The 18,515-nt window shown below is 31.6% G+C and overlaps 1 protein-coding gene across 1 annotated transcript; it reads left to right on the top strand.

The window, feature by feature from the left end:
• Positions 1 to 2,355: 2,355 nt before the first annotated feature.
• Positions 2,356 to 4,673, top strand: LOC109160345. The gene is made up of 4 exons (XM_019308677.1): positions 2,356 to 2,422; positions 2,699 to 2,818; positions 4,258 to 4,374; positions 4,537 to 4,673. Exons 1-4 carry the CDS (start codon positions 2,404 to 2,406, stop codon positions 4,632 to 4,634), a joined length of 354 nt encoding a protein of 117 aa, XP_019164222.1. The 5' UTR covers positions 2,356 to 2,403; the 3' UTR covers positions 4,635 to 4,673.
• The last annotated feature ends 13,842 nt before the right edge of the window (positions 4,674 to 18,515 follow it).

An 18,515-nucleotide genomic window follows, 5' to 3' on the forward strand; every position in this document is an offset into this window, starting at 1 on the left:
TACTGGATTAGGGTGGGGCCCAGATGTGTGTGTATTTCGTGGTAGAAGGCCGGGTGGTAATTAATTTTTTATTATTTTTTTTTTTGATAATGCCGGGTGGTAATTAATTATAACCGCAAACTGAGGGGAAATTCATTTCCTTCATTTCCTAAATCTTCATTATTACTTCACTACTACTTGCTTACTTGTGGAGATCAATGGATTACATTTTTGACTATCATAATTTCTCCTTTCTTCTTTTTCATTCACTAAGATTCAATTCGATGCTAATTTTAACAAGCAATAAGAGTAAAAAAGGTTATCCAAATACACATTAAATTGAGTCCCTAAAAAAAAACTCGCCAGCCACGGAGGCGCAAAGGGAACCCGGTCCCTTTGTCTCCAACATTTTCTTTTAATTTAAAATGATTATTTTATTTAAAACATTAAAATAAAATTATATTTAAATACAATAATTGTCAACATATACAGTTGGATGGTCATTTGACTCTTTACAATGTAGTATCTGTACTTTCTCAACTTTCTCAACCTACTGAAGCGCGACTCAAACTCACAATCTCCCATATGGGAGTCCAACCCGATGGTTTGACTCTTTACAATGTAGTATCTGCACTTTCTCAACTTTCTCAACCTACTGAAGCGCGACTCAAACTCACAATCTCCCATATGGAATCCAACCCGAGTGCCATCTGTACGTGCACAAGGTGCTTGGCAACAAATACTACATATATATATATATATATATATATATATATATATATATATATATATATATATATATACATACTTTAATAGTTTCAAATAAATATTATTCTATACATGTCAATATTTATTTATTAAAAATTTGTTAAAAGGTGACATATTATTTGATATTTGTATTTATTTTAAAAATTCTTGAAATAACATTATTTATTAATTGAATAAAACATTAACGAAAAATATCCTATAATTAAAGATAGTTTCCAAACACTTGTATTATTATAATATTAATTAATTACTATAGAGGAGCATATAAACTAATAAAAGTACGTAATTATTACTCTAAGCTAAGGTATTAATTAATAAACCACATGCATATATATACAAATTTACAAATTTATGGTTATGTTATATTTAACATTATTAAGTATTACAAGCGTAATAAGCATTATGAGTACAATTATGACAACTCCTTTCAAAGGTTTCAAGAAATTTACATATACAAAATATTTAAAGTTGTTCAATAGAATCTCAACAAATTTAAACATGTTTACCTAAACATGTGAGAACTTATGGACAAATCTAAACCATTCATTATTCTGCAAGATTTAGTGGATGAAAAATAAAGTAAAAAATGAGTGGTGTCATTTTCATAAATATTACAAAGTTGAGTTTATTTTCAAGATCAGATCTATTAGATCAATGGTTTGAATTTGTCCACAGATTCTCACTTGGGACACTATTCTTCCCTTATTAATTATGGACCATATATATATATATATATATATATATATATATATATATATATATATATATATATATATATATATATATATATGATCAAGAACACTTTCCCCCATGAGAAGTGTGGACTAATCTTGGGCGTTGATGTGTTCTTTATGGGTGGTTTAGATTTTTTCGGTAATTTAATTTTTTTTTATTGTTATATATTTTAGGTATGGAGTGTTTAGTAATTGTGTCTTTAATTAATTGGAATGACGTTATTATTATTTTTCATATATAAATATAAGATTATCGTTTTAAAACTAAATTAAAAAATTAACGTTACCCAATGAAAGTTTAAGGGGCCGTTTACTAACTGGAAATTTCTGGAAATTTCCGGAAACTGGAAAATAGAAAACAGAAAACATGTTTACTAACACAGTTTCCATTTTCAAAACTGAAAATAATTTCTGAAAATTTTCGGAAAACTGAAACACACTTAAAAACTGTTTTCAAAATAGAAAACAGAATCATCTATCATTTAATATAGAACACATTTAAACTGTTTTCAAAACACAATTTTAATATATAAAATAAAACATCAATTTTTGCAAAACATAAATTAACTATATAAAACATGGGACGTAATGAATGCCATGCTGTCCACTGCACGCAACATTACAACCAAGTGTAACTGCAAAAATGTTTTCCGCAGCCGAACATACTTGAATTCATTCATTTCTTGTTCTTGATAGATTTATAAGCCAAGCAAAGGGGTATGGGTTAGCTTAACTTTGTCAGCCCTCACTATTTGTTTGCTTCTATCTCACATCACACACACACACACATATATACACACAAACTTACAAACTTAAGTTGGAATTTGAGAAAACAAGGCATCATATATTTCCCAGGCCAGTACTACAAGTTTAGTTTATACGAGAAAGATTTTGGTATTTTCAATTCTATTCCGGTGTCATTATGTCTGAAAGGGAGAGAGGTGCGTAACCAAAGGATGAGTATTCTCCTATATATAAATCAGAAATTTTACAATGCCATGTGTTTAATTTGTTACCCTGTGCATGCATTCTTTGCTAGAGATACATAGAGAGTAGAACTTGTAAAGCATAAAGTATAAATGTATAAAGCATGGTTGACATTTATTGTAAAGTTTTCTTATATAGAGCTGAGAAAACATATGTGACAATTTAATGTTTGTATACAACATGAAATCTGATCTTCTCCATTTTGATTTTGCCTCCCTCAACATTTGCAGTGTATCCTAAGATAAAGGTTAAGGTTGATCATGAGGGTGTTAATGCAGAAATGGGTTGCCAACTCTCACCACCTGCAACCTTAAATTTCAAAACCTCTCATGCTCTCCAGCTTCACCATGGTAAGTTCTTCACATCCTCTGATCTCTAAATATCTTTCTCATTGTTCTCTGATCTATGTGATATATATATATATATATATATATATATATATATATATATATATATTCAATTCCCGTGCGGTTGAGTATCTCTCGTGCGGTTGTGCGGTTAAATCTAAGTCATTGATCTTGCTTAAATCAACGTCCAAGATTACCAAAATTAAAAAAAAAAAAAAAAATTCGGTGACAATTTGGTAATTTTACATCTAGGTCAAATTTAAGCTGCAGTGCGTGGTTTTCCTTCTTAAGGTGTGTGGTTTTTGTGCTTAAGATGCATGAGTTTTGTGCTTAAGGTGAATGGGTTGTGTGCTAGTAGTTGTGAAACTTAAGACACGTGGTTTCCTTCTTAAGGTACGTGGTTTTTGTGCTTAAGGTGTGCATGGTTTTTTTGCTTAAGGTGCGTGGGTTTTGTGCTTAATGTGAGTAGTTGTTGAAACTTAAGGTGCGTGGTTTTCCTTCTTAAGGTGCGTACGTGATTTAATTATATGCTTAAAGTGCGTCAGTTGTGTGAAACATAAGGTGAGCCATTTTAAAACTTTAGGTGTGTGGTTTGTATTCTTAATTAAGGTGTTTTGTTTTGTGCTTAAGGTGCATGGTTTGTGTACTTAAGGTGCTTTGTTTGTGTGCTTAAGGTGCGTGATTATTTGTGTACTTAAGTGTTTTGTTTGTGTGCTTAAGGTGCGTGGTTTATGTACTTAAGGTGAGCCATTTTAATGCTTAAGGTGCGTCAACCGCACGGGAAGCTATACCCGCACCATATATATATATTGGTTCAAATGCGGCCAGGACATCTCGTGCGGTTGTGTGAATTGCACCATTAGGTGTGCATAAATGCACCATATAGTGTTTGAAAATGCAAAAAGTGAAATGCATAAATACACCACAAAAGTGCACCACACCTAATGGTGCATTCCCGAACAGTTTGTGGTGCATTCATGCATATCTAATAGTGCATGACTGCACGACCGAACAGTTTGTAGTGCATTTATGCATATCTAATAGTGCATGACCGCACGACCGCAAGGAAAACCCTGTCCACACGGGAACCACGCTCAGCTGTGAACGGGAAGAGAAAACTAAGAACTAATTCAAGCACGCATCAGATCCTTTATTTTTTTTTTTTTTTTTTAAACATGGTGACATTGTTAAATTGCTTCTGATCGATTTTATCTTTTCAGATAGACGGCTGTGATTAATTCCTAGTTCTCTCATTCATGCTCGTCAATTCTCATTTGATTCGTTTCATATACATAAAAGACATCTTTCGGCCACTTTCCAATGCATTTCTTTACCTCCAAAGTTGGAAAAACTTAAATCATTCTATGAAAAAAAAAAAGATTTGGTTTAGAGAAATATTAAAATACCCCATAACAATTCCTATTTCAATTTTAAATTTGCAGGTAGAAATAGGAATATAAAAAATGGAAAGGACATTAATCAAGAGAAGAACAAAACTTCAAATTCACAACGGCCTAATAATATATTTTTTCGTCCTCGAGCAGTCTTATCTAGCCCTGGTAAGTTTAGTTACAATTTTTTTTTTCTTTTTAAATATTACATTTACAAAATCCATTTTTTATCAAGAGGGAATTTAAATTCAAATTCATTTTTAATGAAGAGGGCAAATTAAATTCAATTCCAATTTCTTTTTTTTTTATTTTTTTTATTTTTTTACTCAGATAACGATATGATCATTGGGAATAGGAAGAAGTTGACTTGTAACAATCAAGCTAGCAACAAACCTACAGCTTCATGGGAGGAGAAAACCTCACAATGATCCAATACTCCATTTTCTTTTTTTAATTAAAAGTCTTTGTACCTCCATAACAAATAAATGAGTAATACTAAACACATTTGATTCTAATTCATTCAAAAAAGAAAAAAAAGTATATAGTATTTTCCCAAACAAATATACTTCAGTTAAATTGGTCAATGTTAATCTTGTAGAAAAAAAAAAGAAAAAAAAACTGAATTAATCTCACACCGAAAGTGAGACCCATTACTTGTTATATACCAAAAAAAAAAAAAATCGTAGCTAAATTGCTCAAACTCTTTGGAATCCATGCATGTTTAACATTGTTTATGTAGGTCGTTGGATTTTAATATTCTTTTTATTAGTTTGATTTTGCAATTGAAAATAAAGATTAATTGTAAACCTAGCATAATATAGTAGTAATTATAAAAAAAAAAAAAAAAAAAAAAAAAAAAAAAAAAATTAAAGGAGCTGAGGTATGTTGAAAGCATGGGTGAAAAATTGTAAATGTAATCCATTTATCTCCACATTATATATATAAGTTAAGAGTAATTACAGTACAAAAACATGTATGGTGATAATGAACATTATATTTAGGAAATGAAGAAAATCAGTTTCCCCTCACTTCCCATTGTAATTACTCTTGTGCCACTAAACACACCCCGGGCCCCACTCAATTACCCTTTATTAATTCAGTACTGCATGAAACTGATTCATAAACGCCAACGCTACGATCTCAGCTTTAACAGTTTCCTTCGCCTTCAACTGCAACTCCGACCAAACACCGCCGTGTCTCCCGGCGGCGGAGAAGTTGCATTTCTCCTTCGCCACCGCCGCTTTCTTGTACGCCCCGTTCAGCACCGCATCCATCGAAAGCTTCTTCACGGCAATGTTGCCGTAAATGTTCCCGACGGAACTCACAACGTTGTTCATTAATCCCCAGCACCTCATCAAATCTCCGGCGTCTTTTCCAGACAGGTACTTGTCGGAGGCTATTTTCATCCCGAAATCCCCGAAGGCTTCCACTCTCTTGTAGGATTCGGTTAGGACAAGAGCCATGGTTTCCCGCCCCCCAAAGTCGGCCAAGGCGGCGGCTTTGTGGCCGAGGAAGTCGCGAGCGCAGAAGGTGACCAAGGAGGCGCCACCGGGGCCGAGGGCTTCCGCGCAGGTCCTCACAAGGCGGGTCTCGTAGGAGGGAGGTGAACGGTGGGCAGCCGCCGCGGTGGTGAATGCCACCAGGGAGAGGATCATGAGGAGGATAGGGGGAAGGGCGGCCATGTTATTAGATAGATGGGTTATTGGTGTGGCGCCGGAGATATGTGGAGAAATGGGGTGATTTGAAATGCATGGGATTTTGGAGTTTAAACAGAAAATATAATCATGAGAGAGGAAAAAAAGATTCACATTTTTCGGTGAATTAATGGAAAGTAGAAAGTATAGGTGATGAAGAATAGTTCTAATTATATTGTTAATGGTCACTAATATATGATGAAATCTACTATCTACTATGTTAATAAAAGTCAGGAGAGACCAAGACTGTGTGGTTTAATGGTACTCGAGTTGGACTTCCATTTGGAAGATTGTGAGAGCCTCAATGAAGGCCTTATTGGTTCTTTATGTTTTAGTAGTTTGAGAAAGTATATGAACAGATACTACATTGTAATAGTAGCATTCAAAAAAAAAAAAAAAGCATTGAGCTAGTATCATTCAATTTTTTTTTTAATTTAATCAAATGAATGATTCAGATTGATTATATTTTAATTTTTCCTTAGATTTCCTAATTTATTCTTAAAAATAATTTCATTAGTTATATTGTCTTTATTTTTCTCCAATGTAAAAATTCTTTACATTCAAATTTAATAATTGATGATATTTACTACATTGTCTATTATCTTTTTTTTTTTTTTGGTGCACTATTTTTTAATTAAATATCAAAGTTATAATTCAAAAAAATATTATATATTTATTTACCAAGTATTTTAGTAATACCATGAAAAATAAAAAATATATATAATTAATAAAGCAAGCATATTAACTACTTGAGAGATTTGTTGACAAAGAGAGAATTCAAATCACACAACAAAGTGAAGTGAGAAACTACCTCGCAATGTCCTTGTTTGACAATCAACAGTTAGCGGATTATATTAGCGGATTTGACCAGCGAATTATATCAACAGTTGGTAAAAAGATATTTGAAAAATTTAGCTGTTTAGATTACCATGTAAAATGACCTAAGGGTATACATATATTTCATAATAACAACAACAACAACAACAACAACAACAACAACAACAACAACAACAACAACAATAATAATAATAATAATAATAATAATAATAATAATTGTTTTAAAAAAATTTAAAAATAGTAATTTAATAAAAGAAATAAAATAAAAAAATAAAACAAATAAAACATATGGGGAGCCGAACGTTCGGCTCTCCTTAGTTTTGCCACTTTTCTCACATCGGTGGGAAAAATGGCATGGGAGCCGTGAGGCTCCAATAAAAGGAGCCTTAAGGCTCCAATTTAAAAATTAAGCTTGCCTATCTGTTGATGGGCAAGCAGTGAGCCAACGAAACTTGACCTTGTTATTCATGGAGTTGAAATGACTCTACAATAAACTTTTTTTTTTTTTTTAATATAGAGGTGTTTTGGGGAAATCATTCTCAAAAACGCTAAGTCAAAATATTGTAAATTGCAATGTTTGTATTTTCAGTGGTTTGGAACAAATTGTTGTTTCAAACTGTTGAATAACCAAACACTTTCTTTAGCATTTTGATCGTTGGGTTACATCATATTTACCAATCGTCTAATATCTTTGGGTTACATTATTTTTAAAATTTTTAAATTTTTACTACATCTAAATTCCTTAAATTAGGAATTTCTTTATCCATAATAATTTATTCAACAATAATGGTTGAACTAAATGAACACGGAGCAAAACACCTAAAGGACTGGTACCGTTAATTCATTCATTGATCTTGTATATATGTGCATTCATTAAATATATTAGAACCCTTTGCAACAAAAATATTTGGTTACTATTTAAAAAAAAAGTTTAGTAACAATTATAATGAATCTCCTGTATTATATTGTATTCATATACTATGAGTTACATATTTAAATAAACTCCTATATTACATTGTATTCATATACTATGAGTTACATATTAAATCTCCTATATTACATTGTATTCATATACTATGAGTTACATATTTAAATTCAACATTAAATTACTTATGTATGAACTTCTCATATATAATCTTGCATTGAAGCGCCTTCTTGGTCACTGTGTACCTGGAGGTCTTTCTTCGTTATTTGGTAGCAAGCCTTCAAGTAGCAGCTCTGACTGATCTTCTGGTCTCCTCCCGCAACTCCCACTCCAGTGGGGGTAGGGAACTTGAGGCAAAGGTGCTCCATGGAGATGATGCACCTGAGGTCCTCCAAGGCAGGTCGGCCGAGGATGATGTTGTGGGCGCAGCTGATCCTTACCACCACGAACTCCACCTCCCACTTCTTGACGTGCGGCGAGGTGCCGATCTGCACCTCGAGGATGATGGAGACCTCTGTCTCAATGGAGTCCCCCGTGAAGCCGGATAACGGGGTCCGTACCTGGGAGAGCTGCTTCCTAGATAGTCCTAGCTGCGTGAAGGTGTCATAATACATGCCGTTCACGAAGCTCCCCGTATCGACCAGTACCCGGTGGACAATGATGTCTTTGAGCTCCAACCTGATTACCAATGCGTCTCGGTGGGGCAAGAGGCCATCCGGGAGGTCGTCCAATAGGTGCTTATTTGTCTATATTTTTTCCCCTTTCACTAAGCCATTTTGCTTATAGATCATTCCAAATTTCATGAGATTATGATTAAATTGTATTATTTTGCAAGGAGTTTTGTTTGGAAACAAAGATGAGTATTTTCAGGCATTTTTGTGGACATTGGAGTCAAATGGAGCATTTTGGATGCATTAGGAGTCCATGGGAGCCAAGGAGAAGCTAAGACGATGGCTAAAAAACTTCCAAGGGAGCCTATGAGTGGCGTTTTCAATGGTCTTGGTCATTTGAGCAAACCAAAGCAAAAGAGAAGCAAAAGATCAATACATTGCAATTCCTGACCTGCACGTCGATGTCATAGTCTTTGGACCATATCTCGAGCTAGAAATATCCAAATTATGTGATCTTTGTTCCATTTGAAAGAAGACTGAAAGGGCTACAACTCATATTCAAAAATCAAAGCCTAAAAAGAAAGTCACAGTGGTCAAAATCATCCTTGAAGTTGAAGTTAAAAACATACAGATTTCGCCCAAAACTGACCACTGTTTGATAATTTGATCATATCTCGACCTAGGAATTTCCAATTGAAGTGATTCTTGCGCAATTTGAAAGAAGACTCGAATGGATACAACTTTTATGAAGACATCAAAGCCTAATTATGAAGACAAAAGGGTCAAAATCAGCCTACAATCTGGAGTTCTGTTGTAGAGTAGAGCTCGACACGTCGAGAATTGGCAGTGAGATCGCGTTTTGCATTCTGTAAATGCTCGACGCGTTGAGAATTACTCTCGACGCGTTGAGCCCCCCGCATCTTCTCCTTTTTAGCTGATTTTTCACTCATTTTTACTCGGTTTTGAACCCCATTCGAACCCTAACTATTTTCTACTCTTTCTTTTCATATTTTAGTGTTAGATTAGGTGTAGATTTAGGTTCTTTATCATATTTCAAGCTTGTATTGAAGGTTTTGTATTTATATCTTGTTAATGTTTGGTGTACACATTCATTAGCTTGTTTTTGGATGATTCCTTGCCTCAACGAGAGTTGGGTGATGAATCCAAGCCACCCCTTGCATAGACCCGATTTCTTCCTACGAAAATAGGGGAAATTGGAGGCTTTAGATGCTTTGTGTGCTTGATGGACTTGGAATTGATTCACCACGAGAGTGGGGCAATTCCTTGTTTTTATCCTTGTTTATTAATCACGAGAATGGTTCATAGACTAGGATACCTACGTGCATTCCCACTTGATTCCTTGGTTACTTGTTCTCCCTAATCCCTTAGGTTGTTAAAGCATCTAGATGATAATGCTCCCTAGCTTGAGTCCTATTTCTTTATTTTGTGTTTATCTTTGTGTATATGTGTTAGTCTTATCATTTCCTTAAACTTGTAGTTTGCTTAGCTTCTTGTTGATTTCCTTATGCTAGTGCTTAGTTTATTGTGATTGCGTATTGCGTGTCATATCCCCTGAGGACGACATTACACACCCGAGCTCACATCTTATTTTTGCTACATCAAAAATTGGCGCCGTTGCCGGGGATTGGCAATTTGGTGGTTCTATGTGATTGCTTGTTTTACTAGCATTAGAGTTTAGGGAATCTAAGGAGACTAACCTTTTTCTTTCTTTTTGTTTGTTTTTATTGTTTAAAGAGCTAATTGTTTTACCTTGTTTGAGTTTCGGTTAAAAGATCCATACTTTGTGCATACACTCTAGATTCAAAAGGAGGAGCTTTTACCACTCAATCAAGAACTTTCACCATGGATGAATATGCATTCAAAGGAGGATATTATGATTCTTAATCTTATGGGGGTAACCAACATGATGGATATGGAGATCCTTGCACCACTCAACCCTTACCTCCTAACCATTACAATGATGTTCAATCTCAATATTTTTGTCCACCACAATTCCACCACCAAAACTCATACTCTCAATACACTGCAAACTTCCAAAATCTTTACCCACCACAATCCTACCAAGACTTACCTTGTCATTCCCAACCCCCATATCATGATCTCTATCCTCAACAATATCATGATCCCCAATATTCTTTTAATGATCAATACCCTCAATGTTCACAAGACTACAATCCACCTCAACATCCTTTCCCACCACAAGATTACTCTCCAAATCCATACCCTTCACCCATTCATTACACACTATACCCCCAAGACACTCAACCCCCATATGATCATCACACACATTCACCAAGTGTTGGAAAGTATGAATTAGATGAGGAGACCTTAGCATTGGCTAGGCGTTGGGGAGTCACTATTGTACCCGATGTTGACATTGAGGATGAAGGATATCCTATGAGACCAAGTGAGGAAGATTATGCCAATAATCAATGGGAACCTCAAGAGCCACTCTATCAAGAACCTCAACAACAATATGAAGACCAATTTCAAGAAGCCCATTACCAAGAACCTCAACAAGAATGCCAACCATTTGATCAAGAGTCTGAGATGAAGTTTATGATGGCCAACATACTTAAGCAAATGAATGAGCAACAAGTTCTACTAGACAACATGATGGCTCAAATACAAGGTTTGACAACTCAAGAACCCGCTAAAGAATTGTCTTCCAATGTAGATGTTCTACAAGAGTTGCTCTTGCCAAATGAAGGTCATGGTTGAAGAAAATAAAAAGAGAGGTGAGGACATTGATGGTGACGATGAAGATGATGAGTTCTATGATGGATGCATTGAGATGGAGACACCAAGTTGGAGAGAAAGTGTAGAGTTGCAAGATAATGGTGATAAGGAGCAACTTGAGAATGAGTCAATGGAAGAAGTGCTAAAGAATGATGAAGTTGATGGAATGTGTGGCACAAATAAGGAATGCGCTCAATTGGATGACACTCCCATTAATGAAGATTTTAGAATAATTTGGGAACCGGGATGTGTCAATGTTCTTGAGAGTTTTGGCCCACATTGGCCAATATTTGAATCAAAGGATTGCCACTTCTTATTGGTGCATGAGAAAGACCCAAGACTCTCCTTACTTGCCAATGAAAAGGAAAGTCAAGAAGAGAAAAGAAGTGGAGACCAAGGAAATGATCAATCTCAAGGATACTATCTAGATCCAAAGTTTAGGAAGAAATCATTGATTAATTTATGGATCAAGAATGAATTTGAGGAAAGAGGCATGAAGTTTGGAATGAAGAGAAATGGAATCCTAGCAGTTGGAGTGGTGAACTTGATCTTAAAAGAACTTATTGATGGCCACCACTTGAAGTGCTATTTGAAAGAAAATGTTGAAGAAAAAGAAAAAGAGATGAAGATTGAAGAAGAGAGCATATTCTTGGAAGTGGACCATTGCAATTTCTTTGAGAAGAATATGCTACTTTTGAGCTTAAAGGAGTTCCTTAATGCCCGACATGTAATGACATTCATTGAAGATAAAGTGGATGGAGAAAAGGGACTCATCTTCATTCAATCATGCATGAATAGTTCTTTGAGAGGTTGAGTCGAGCTAGCGACGTTAAACTTAGCGCTTCATGGGAGGCACCCCATGTTATCTTTAATTTTATTGCACCTTACTTTCTTCTTTATTTTTCTTCGCACTTTTATTTTTGATATATCATGCTTTCACTTGTGCTTTCATGTATATATGCTCTTGACCGTAGGAATGACACTAAGGAGTATGCTCAATTCCAAGAAGGCTTCATGATGATTCTTTGGTACTAGAAGATTCATTAGGGGAGTCTCATCTACCTTCTCTACTTTCTTTAATTGTGTATAACCTGGTCGTGCCTCGTGGCACGGCCGCACCCGTATTTACTTGGTGTAGATAATAGAGATTGTACTCCTTATGCTTATTGTGCAATCCTTTCTCCCTTGTGCTTTGTTTCCTTTCACATCGAGGGCGATGTAGCCTTTAAGTGTGGGGGAGGGGATAATTTAGGCGTTTTCAAAAAAAAAATTGAAATTTTTGAAACTTTGCTTGGATGACTCATTGTGCATAATGTTTGGTAAATTGCCTTTCCTTGCTTGAAGTTGTGATTACTCCCTCTTTGTTGGTTTGTGGTTTGTTTTGGTGGAACTTGTTGCAATTCAACTTGTGATTGATGATCCAATGGGTAACTCATGATTGATCTATTCTCTTGCCAATAGCCTTGTTAACCACTTAATAATTGAATAAATTCTTGATCTTGTGTGTTGTGCATTGCAAGTGAAGGCTTATGTGAGACTCCGGTCATGATTGTTTTGCTAGAACTTGCCTAATTACTCCCCAAGTGAAGCTTAAGATTTGCATGTTTTGAAATGATTTAGGCCATTTTTGTTTAGCCCGGGTCTTTCAAGCCTACTCTTTACACATGTGTTTACCACTAGTTGTCCCCGTTGAGCCTTTTGTGTTTGTTTAATAAGTGTTAAGCACTTGTCCCTTCATTGTGATTGTTTTTTCTTGTGTTAACCCTCATCATTATATTTATTAAATAAATATAAATATTATATAACGTGCAAATGGTATTTTTGGTATTTGTGATATAAAAGCTATTCCCAAGGGCATGGGAATAGCTAATACCAAGGCCCACCTAGCTAGGAATGGTTATTCCCCTTGCGAAGGTAATAGCTCATTCCTAGGCATGTTGTTCCCATGACAAAAATGATCCAACCAAATGATGGAATAGGTCTATTCCAAGGAATGTTATTCCATTCCTGACCTATTCCATGAACCAAACATGTCATTAATGATATGACTTTTCTTTATCAGTTTTTTATTGGAGACTAAGGGAGTATTTGGGTTGCTGGAAATTATTTTTTAAAAATATACTTACTAATAAAAAATAATTTTAAAATATTTTTTAACCCCTCATAACATGTGTAAATCTTATATTTTTAAAAAAATACAATTTGATAAATATCATTAATTAATTAGTACAATATCATTTCTGTTTATAAATTATAATAATTAAATATGTGAACCAATGATCTCAAAATGAAATTAATATACAGTTACAAATAAATATAGCATGATTAGATTTACTTTAATTAGTTTTAATTTTCTTAATGAAATGACTTTGACTTTTTCTTTATCAGTTTTTTATGGGAGGCTAAGGGAGTGTTTGGATTGCTGGAAAAATATTTTAAAATAAAAATACATACTAATAAAAAATAATTTTAAAATATTTTTTAACCCCTCATAACATGTGTAAATGTTATATTTTAAAAAAAAATACAATTTGATAAATATTGTAATTTCTGTTTAAAATAGTTAAAGAAAAAAATAAATAATTCAAAGATGAGAACTAATGATATTAATATACAGTTACAAATATTTTGAATGCTACTGGCTCTATTATATTGTAGTATCTGTTCATATACTTTGTGGTACACAAAGAACCAATAATGCTCTATTATATTGTAGTATCTGTTCATATACTTTTCTCAACCTACTAAAACACAAAGAACCAATAATGCCTCCACTGAGGCTCAAACTCACAACCTTCTAAATGAAAGTCCAACACGGGTACCATTAGACCACATAGTCCTGGTATAAAATGATTAGATTTACTTTAATTAGTTTTAATTTTCTTAATGACATGACTTTTATTTTTCAGTTTTTTTAGAGACTAAGGGAGTGTTTGGGTTGCTGGAAAATATTTTAAAAATAAAAATACTTACTTATAAAAAATAATTTTAAAATATTTTTTTAATCCCTAAACATGAGAAAATTTTATATTAAAAAAAAATACAATTTGATAAATATCTTAAATTAATTATTGCAATATCATTTATGTTTACAATGAGAATAATTAAAGAAAAAATAAACAATTCAAATATGTGAACCAATGATTTCAAAATGAAATTAATATACAGTTACAAAGAAATATAGCTTGATTAGATTTACTTTAATTAGTTTTAATTTTCTTAATAAACGACTTTAATAAAAGTAAAATCCTCCTTTACAACATTCCAGCCCAAATTAATATGAATATTAATTAATTAGTAAAAAATTAATAAAGCTTAATTGGTAACAATATTTTATATGAAAATTAACTAATATGTAATGAATTGTTATCACAGATTAAAGTCAAATATGTACATAAAAATGAAAAATGGTTACCAAATTCTAAGAATAATTAAAGTATTATAATTGTGAAAATAATGGATACAAATTCTGCGTAACAAATGAGAAAATTCGTTTGAAATTCTGAGTAATTTTATAAAAAAAAGTAATAATTTATTAATTATTATTTACACCAATTTATACTATTAATAAAAGTAAAATCCTCATCTTCAATATTTCCATCCAAATTAATATGAATATTAATTAATTGGTAAAAAAAAAATCAATAAAGCTTAATTGGTACCAAAATGTTTTTTTTTTTATATATACAAAGATGATAAAATTTCTATATATCTACTTAGAAAATATAACTTCTGTATAAATAATTCCTATAACTGAGTTGCTAGACAACGAGCTAATTAGCCCAATTAATACAAATTATAAACACTGATATATAAAATCTCTAGAGTTGCAGCAACGAATGCGTATATCTACATGTTAGCTATTAAATGAGAAATTATTTACTCGACTTCAAACATTAATAATATCAGAAAACATAATTGGTCCAACTCAATTCTTCAATTATATTATATAATACTCGATGTTATAATTTATACAATTGTATATCATTCTAAATATTTTTAAAATATTATAACAAATTAATTCCGTACAACGCACGAGCACAAATACTAGTTAAATAAATAATAATTTAGTAGCTACAACAAAAATAAAACATATGCATTTCTTTAATTTAGAATTATGTGTCTGCAATGTCTTTATTCAAAAAAAAATTATTCATTATCAATAAATTAAATAAGAGAAATAATTTCATTAGTTATATTTTATTTATTTTTCTCCAATATAAAAATTCTTTACATTCAAATTCATCAATTCATTATACTCGTTACATTGTCCTTACAATTCTCTATTAAAAAAATTATTCATTATCAATAAATTAATTAAGAGAAATAATTTTATTAGTTATATTGTCTTTATATTTCTCCAATGTAAAAATTCTTTATATTCAAATTCATCAATTGATTATATTCACTAAATTGTCTATTATCTTTTAGTGCACTATTTTTTAATTAAATATCAAAGTTATAATACAAAATAATGCTATATATTTATTTACCAAGTATTTTATTAATACCATGAAAAAATTAAAAAAATATATATAATTAATAAATCCAATCATATTAACTACTTGAGGGATTTTGTTGACAAAGAGAGTATTCAAATCACACAACAAATGGAAGTGAGAATTACCTCGCAATGTCCTTGTTTGGCAATCAGCAGTTAGCGGTTAGTGTTAGCGGATTATATTAGCGAATTTGACCAGCAAATTATATCAACGGTTGGTAAAAAGATATTTGAAAAAATTAGCTGTTTAAATTAACATGTAAAATGACCTAATGGTATAATAATAATAATAATAATAATAATAATAATAATAATAATAATAATAATAATAATAATAATAATAATAATAATAATAATAATAATAATAATAATAATTGTTTTTAAAAAATAAAAATATATATAATTAAGCCAATCATATTAACTACTTGAGGATTTATTGACAAAAAGAGTATTCAAATCACACAACAAATTGAAATGAGAAACTATCTCGCAATATCCTTGTTTGGCAATTAGCAGTTAGCTCTTCATTATTAGTATATATTTAATATTTTATGCCCTAATTTTTATTTGTTCTCCCTTATGTCCCGTATTTGATTTCAATCATACCTATATAATTATTTTATTGACAATTATAATCAATCTTGACTATATTATCTTGCATTTGTAAATTTAGAATTACCTATTTAAATACGCAAATTTAACATTCAATTATCTATGCATGAACAACTCCAATATAATATTTCCTTGATGTACTTTAAAGTACTTATTTAAAAAAAAACATTAGAAATTATCTCAATCGCGTAATGCGCGTAAAAAACTAGTAAATATATAAGTATTAAATTACTCTTCTAGGATGTAAAGAAAAATTTATTTGAAGTGTAATCAATCCCTTGACCTTGACCTTTAAATAACAGTTATATTTTGTCTTTTAACTAAAATTTGTGCGTTTTATTTATTTATTTTTTTAATTTACAAAATAGATAAGAGCAAATACCAATTTTGGTCCCAGGAGTATTAGCAAAATGACAATTTTAATCCACATATTTAATTCATACCAATATTCATCCACGATTATTGTTTTAGTACCAAATTTCATCCACGACTATTTTTTTAGTGCCAAAATTCATCCTACCATAATTTGAGGAGGGGAACTATGAATTGAAATCCATCTTAGAGCTTAAATCTCTTTATTCATACTCAAATTAGGATCTTAATTTGAAAATGATGAAAATACTCTTAATAGTTTCATATTTTGGCATATCTTAAATGGAGGGGTGACTGGTGTGATGAATTTCGGCACAAAAACAATAGTCGTGGATGAAAATTGTTACTAGACCAATAGTCGTGGATAAAAATTGGTAGCAATTAAACATGTGGACCAAAATTGTCATTCTTTTAATACTCGTGGACAAGGGCGGAGCCAGGATTGGTTGGTGCGGGGGGCCAATCACAATTTGGGAGAGAATAATAAAATACATTAATATTCATTTAACATATTCTAAAATACATCATTATATTACAAATCTACTAAAATTTAGAAGTCTTTCTTGCATGCCACGAAAATCATATCATTTATAATTTAATTATACTAAATTGGTTTGCGATTTGTTTTTTCATTGTATACTAACAAATAATCATTAAGAAATTCATCTTCAATTCCATCTTGTTACGAAGTGTAGTCTTTACTATATTCATGGTAGAAAAAGATCGTTATTAGTTGTACATACCGGAAGTGTGAGAATGAAAGTTACTACTCTAAACACAAAAGGATAGATGTTCAATTTTTTAGTTTTCACCAACCATATGCATTGGCATAGATCATAAATACTTTCTAGTGTTCTAAAATCATGAAGTTGTTGCACATGTTCAAAATGTTCAAGTTGCGTTCTCAATTGTAAAATCTCATAATCTTCAAAGTCTTGATGGTAAAACTTCTTTACCAACTTGCAAACATCATCAATTCTGAATGATAAAGAGCTGTGAGTCGTCAGTCCACAAGGAATCACCATTCTCCAAAGAGCAAACATTTCTTAAATATGGGTAATTCACATATAAACATTGTCAAACCCCTTTAAACAAATTTAAATCAAAAGTGTGGATCAATAAGGAAAAAATTCATTACTTTTAGAATAAGAAATATGTATAACCCATATTTTTTGCTTATACATATTTCAAGACGAAGAGATTTTGAGCATGTTAGACAATATGTGATTGTGTATGTTCAAGGAGAAGAAATCATATTTTTAGCAATGGTCAGTTGCAAATCAAATAAGATTTTGAAATCTTAGTCTGAAATTTTTTGTTTAGAGAGTGTAGATATGTGGTAGGATTGTTATGCCGTGGAATCGTGTCCACCTTGAAAGGTGGACAAGATTCTATAATGTTATAATAATAATAATAATAATAATAATAATAATAATAATAATAATAATAATAATAATAATAATAATAATAATAATATTATTATTATTATTATTATTATTATTACTATTATTATTATTATTATTAGTAATTAAACCAAGTCAAAGAATTTAATAAAAACAAACATGGGTGAGTCATGTATGTTAATGTAGAACATGCCTAGATTATAGGAGTAGTACATGGAGCATTAGCTTCCTATTTATTAGTTTTCTTTTAGTATAAATATGTGGTGTATTTTCATTTGTTAAATCATCCCAGTGAATAAATATTTATTCATTCATCTCCCTCTTCTCTCAATTATATATATATATATATATATATATATATATATATATATATATATATATATATATATATATATATATATATATATAATATTTATTTATATATATAATATAGATATATTATATTTAATATATCTAACATTTGGTATCAAAGCCAGTCAACCTTTCAACCCCGAGGTATTTTTCATAGTGCATTATGGCCACAAATTTCAATATTGTATGGTCGGGTCCCAAATTGGACGGGAACCTCGATTACAATTATTGGCAAATTATGAT

The sequence above is a fragment of the Ipomoea nil genome, unplaced genomic scaffold, assembly GCF_001879475.1.
Source record: "Ipomoea nil cultivar Tokyo-kokei standard unplaced genomic scaffold, Asagao_1.1 scaffold2845, whole genome shotgun sequence".
Classification (NCBI taxonomy): domain Eukaryota; kingdom Viridiplantae; phylum Streptophyta; class Magnoliopsida; order Solanales; family Convolvulaceae; genus Ipomoea; species Ipomoea nil.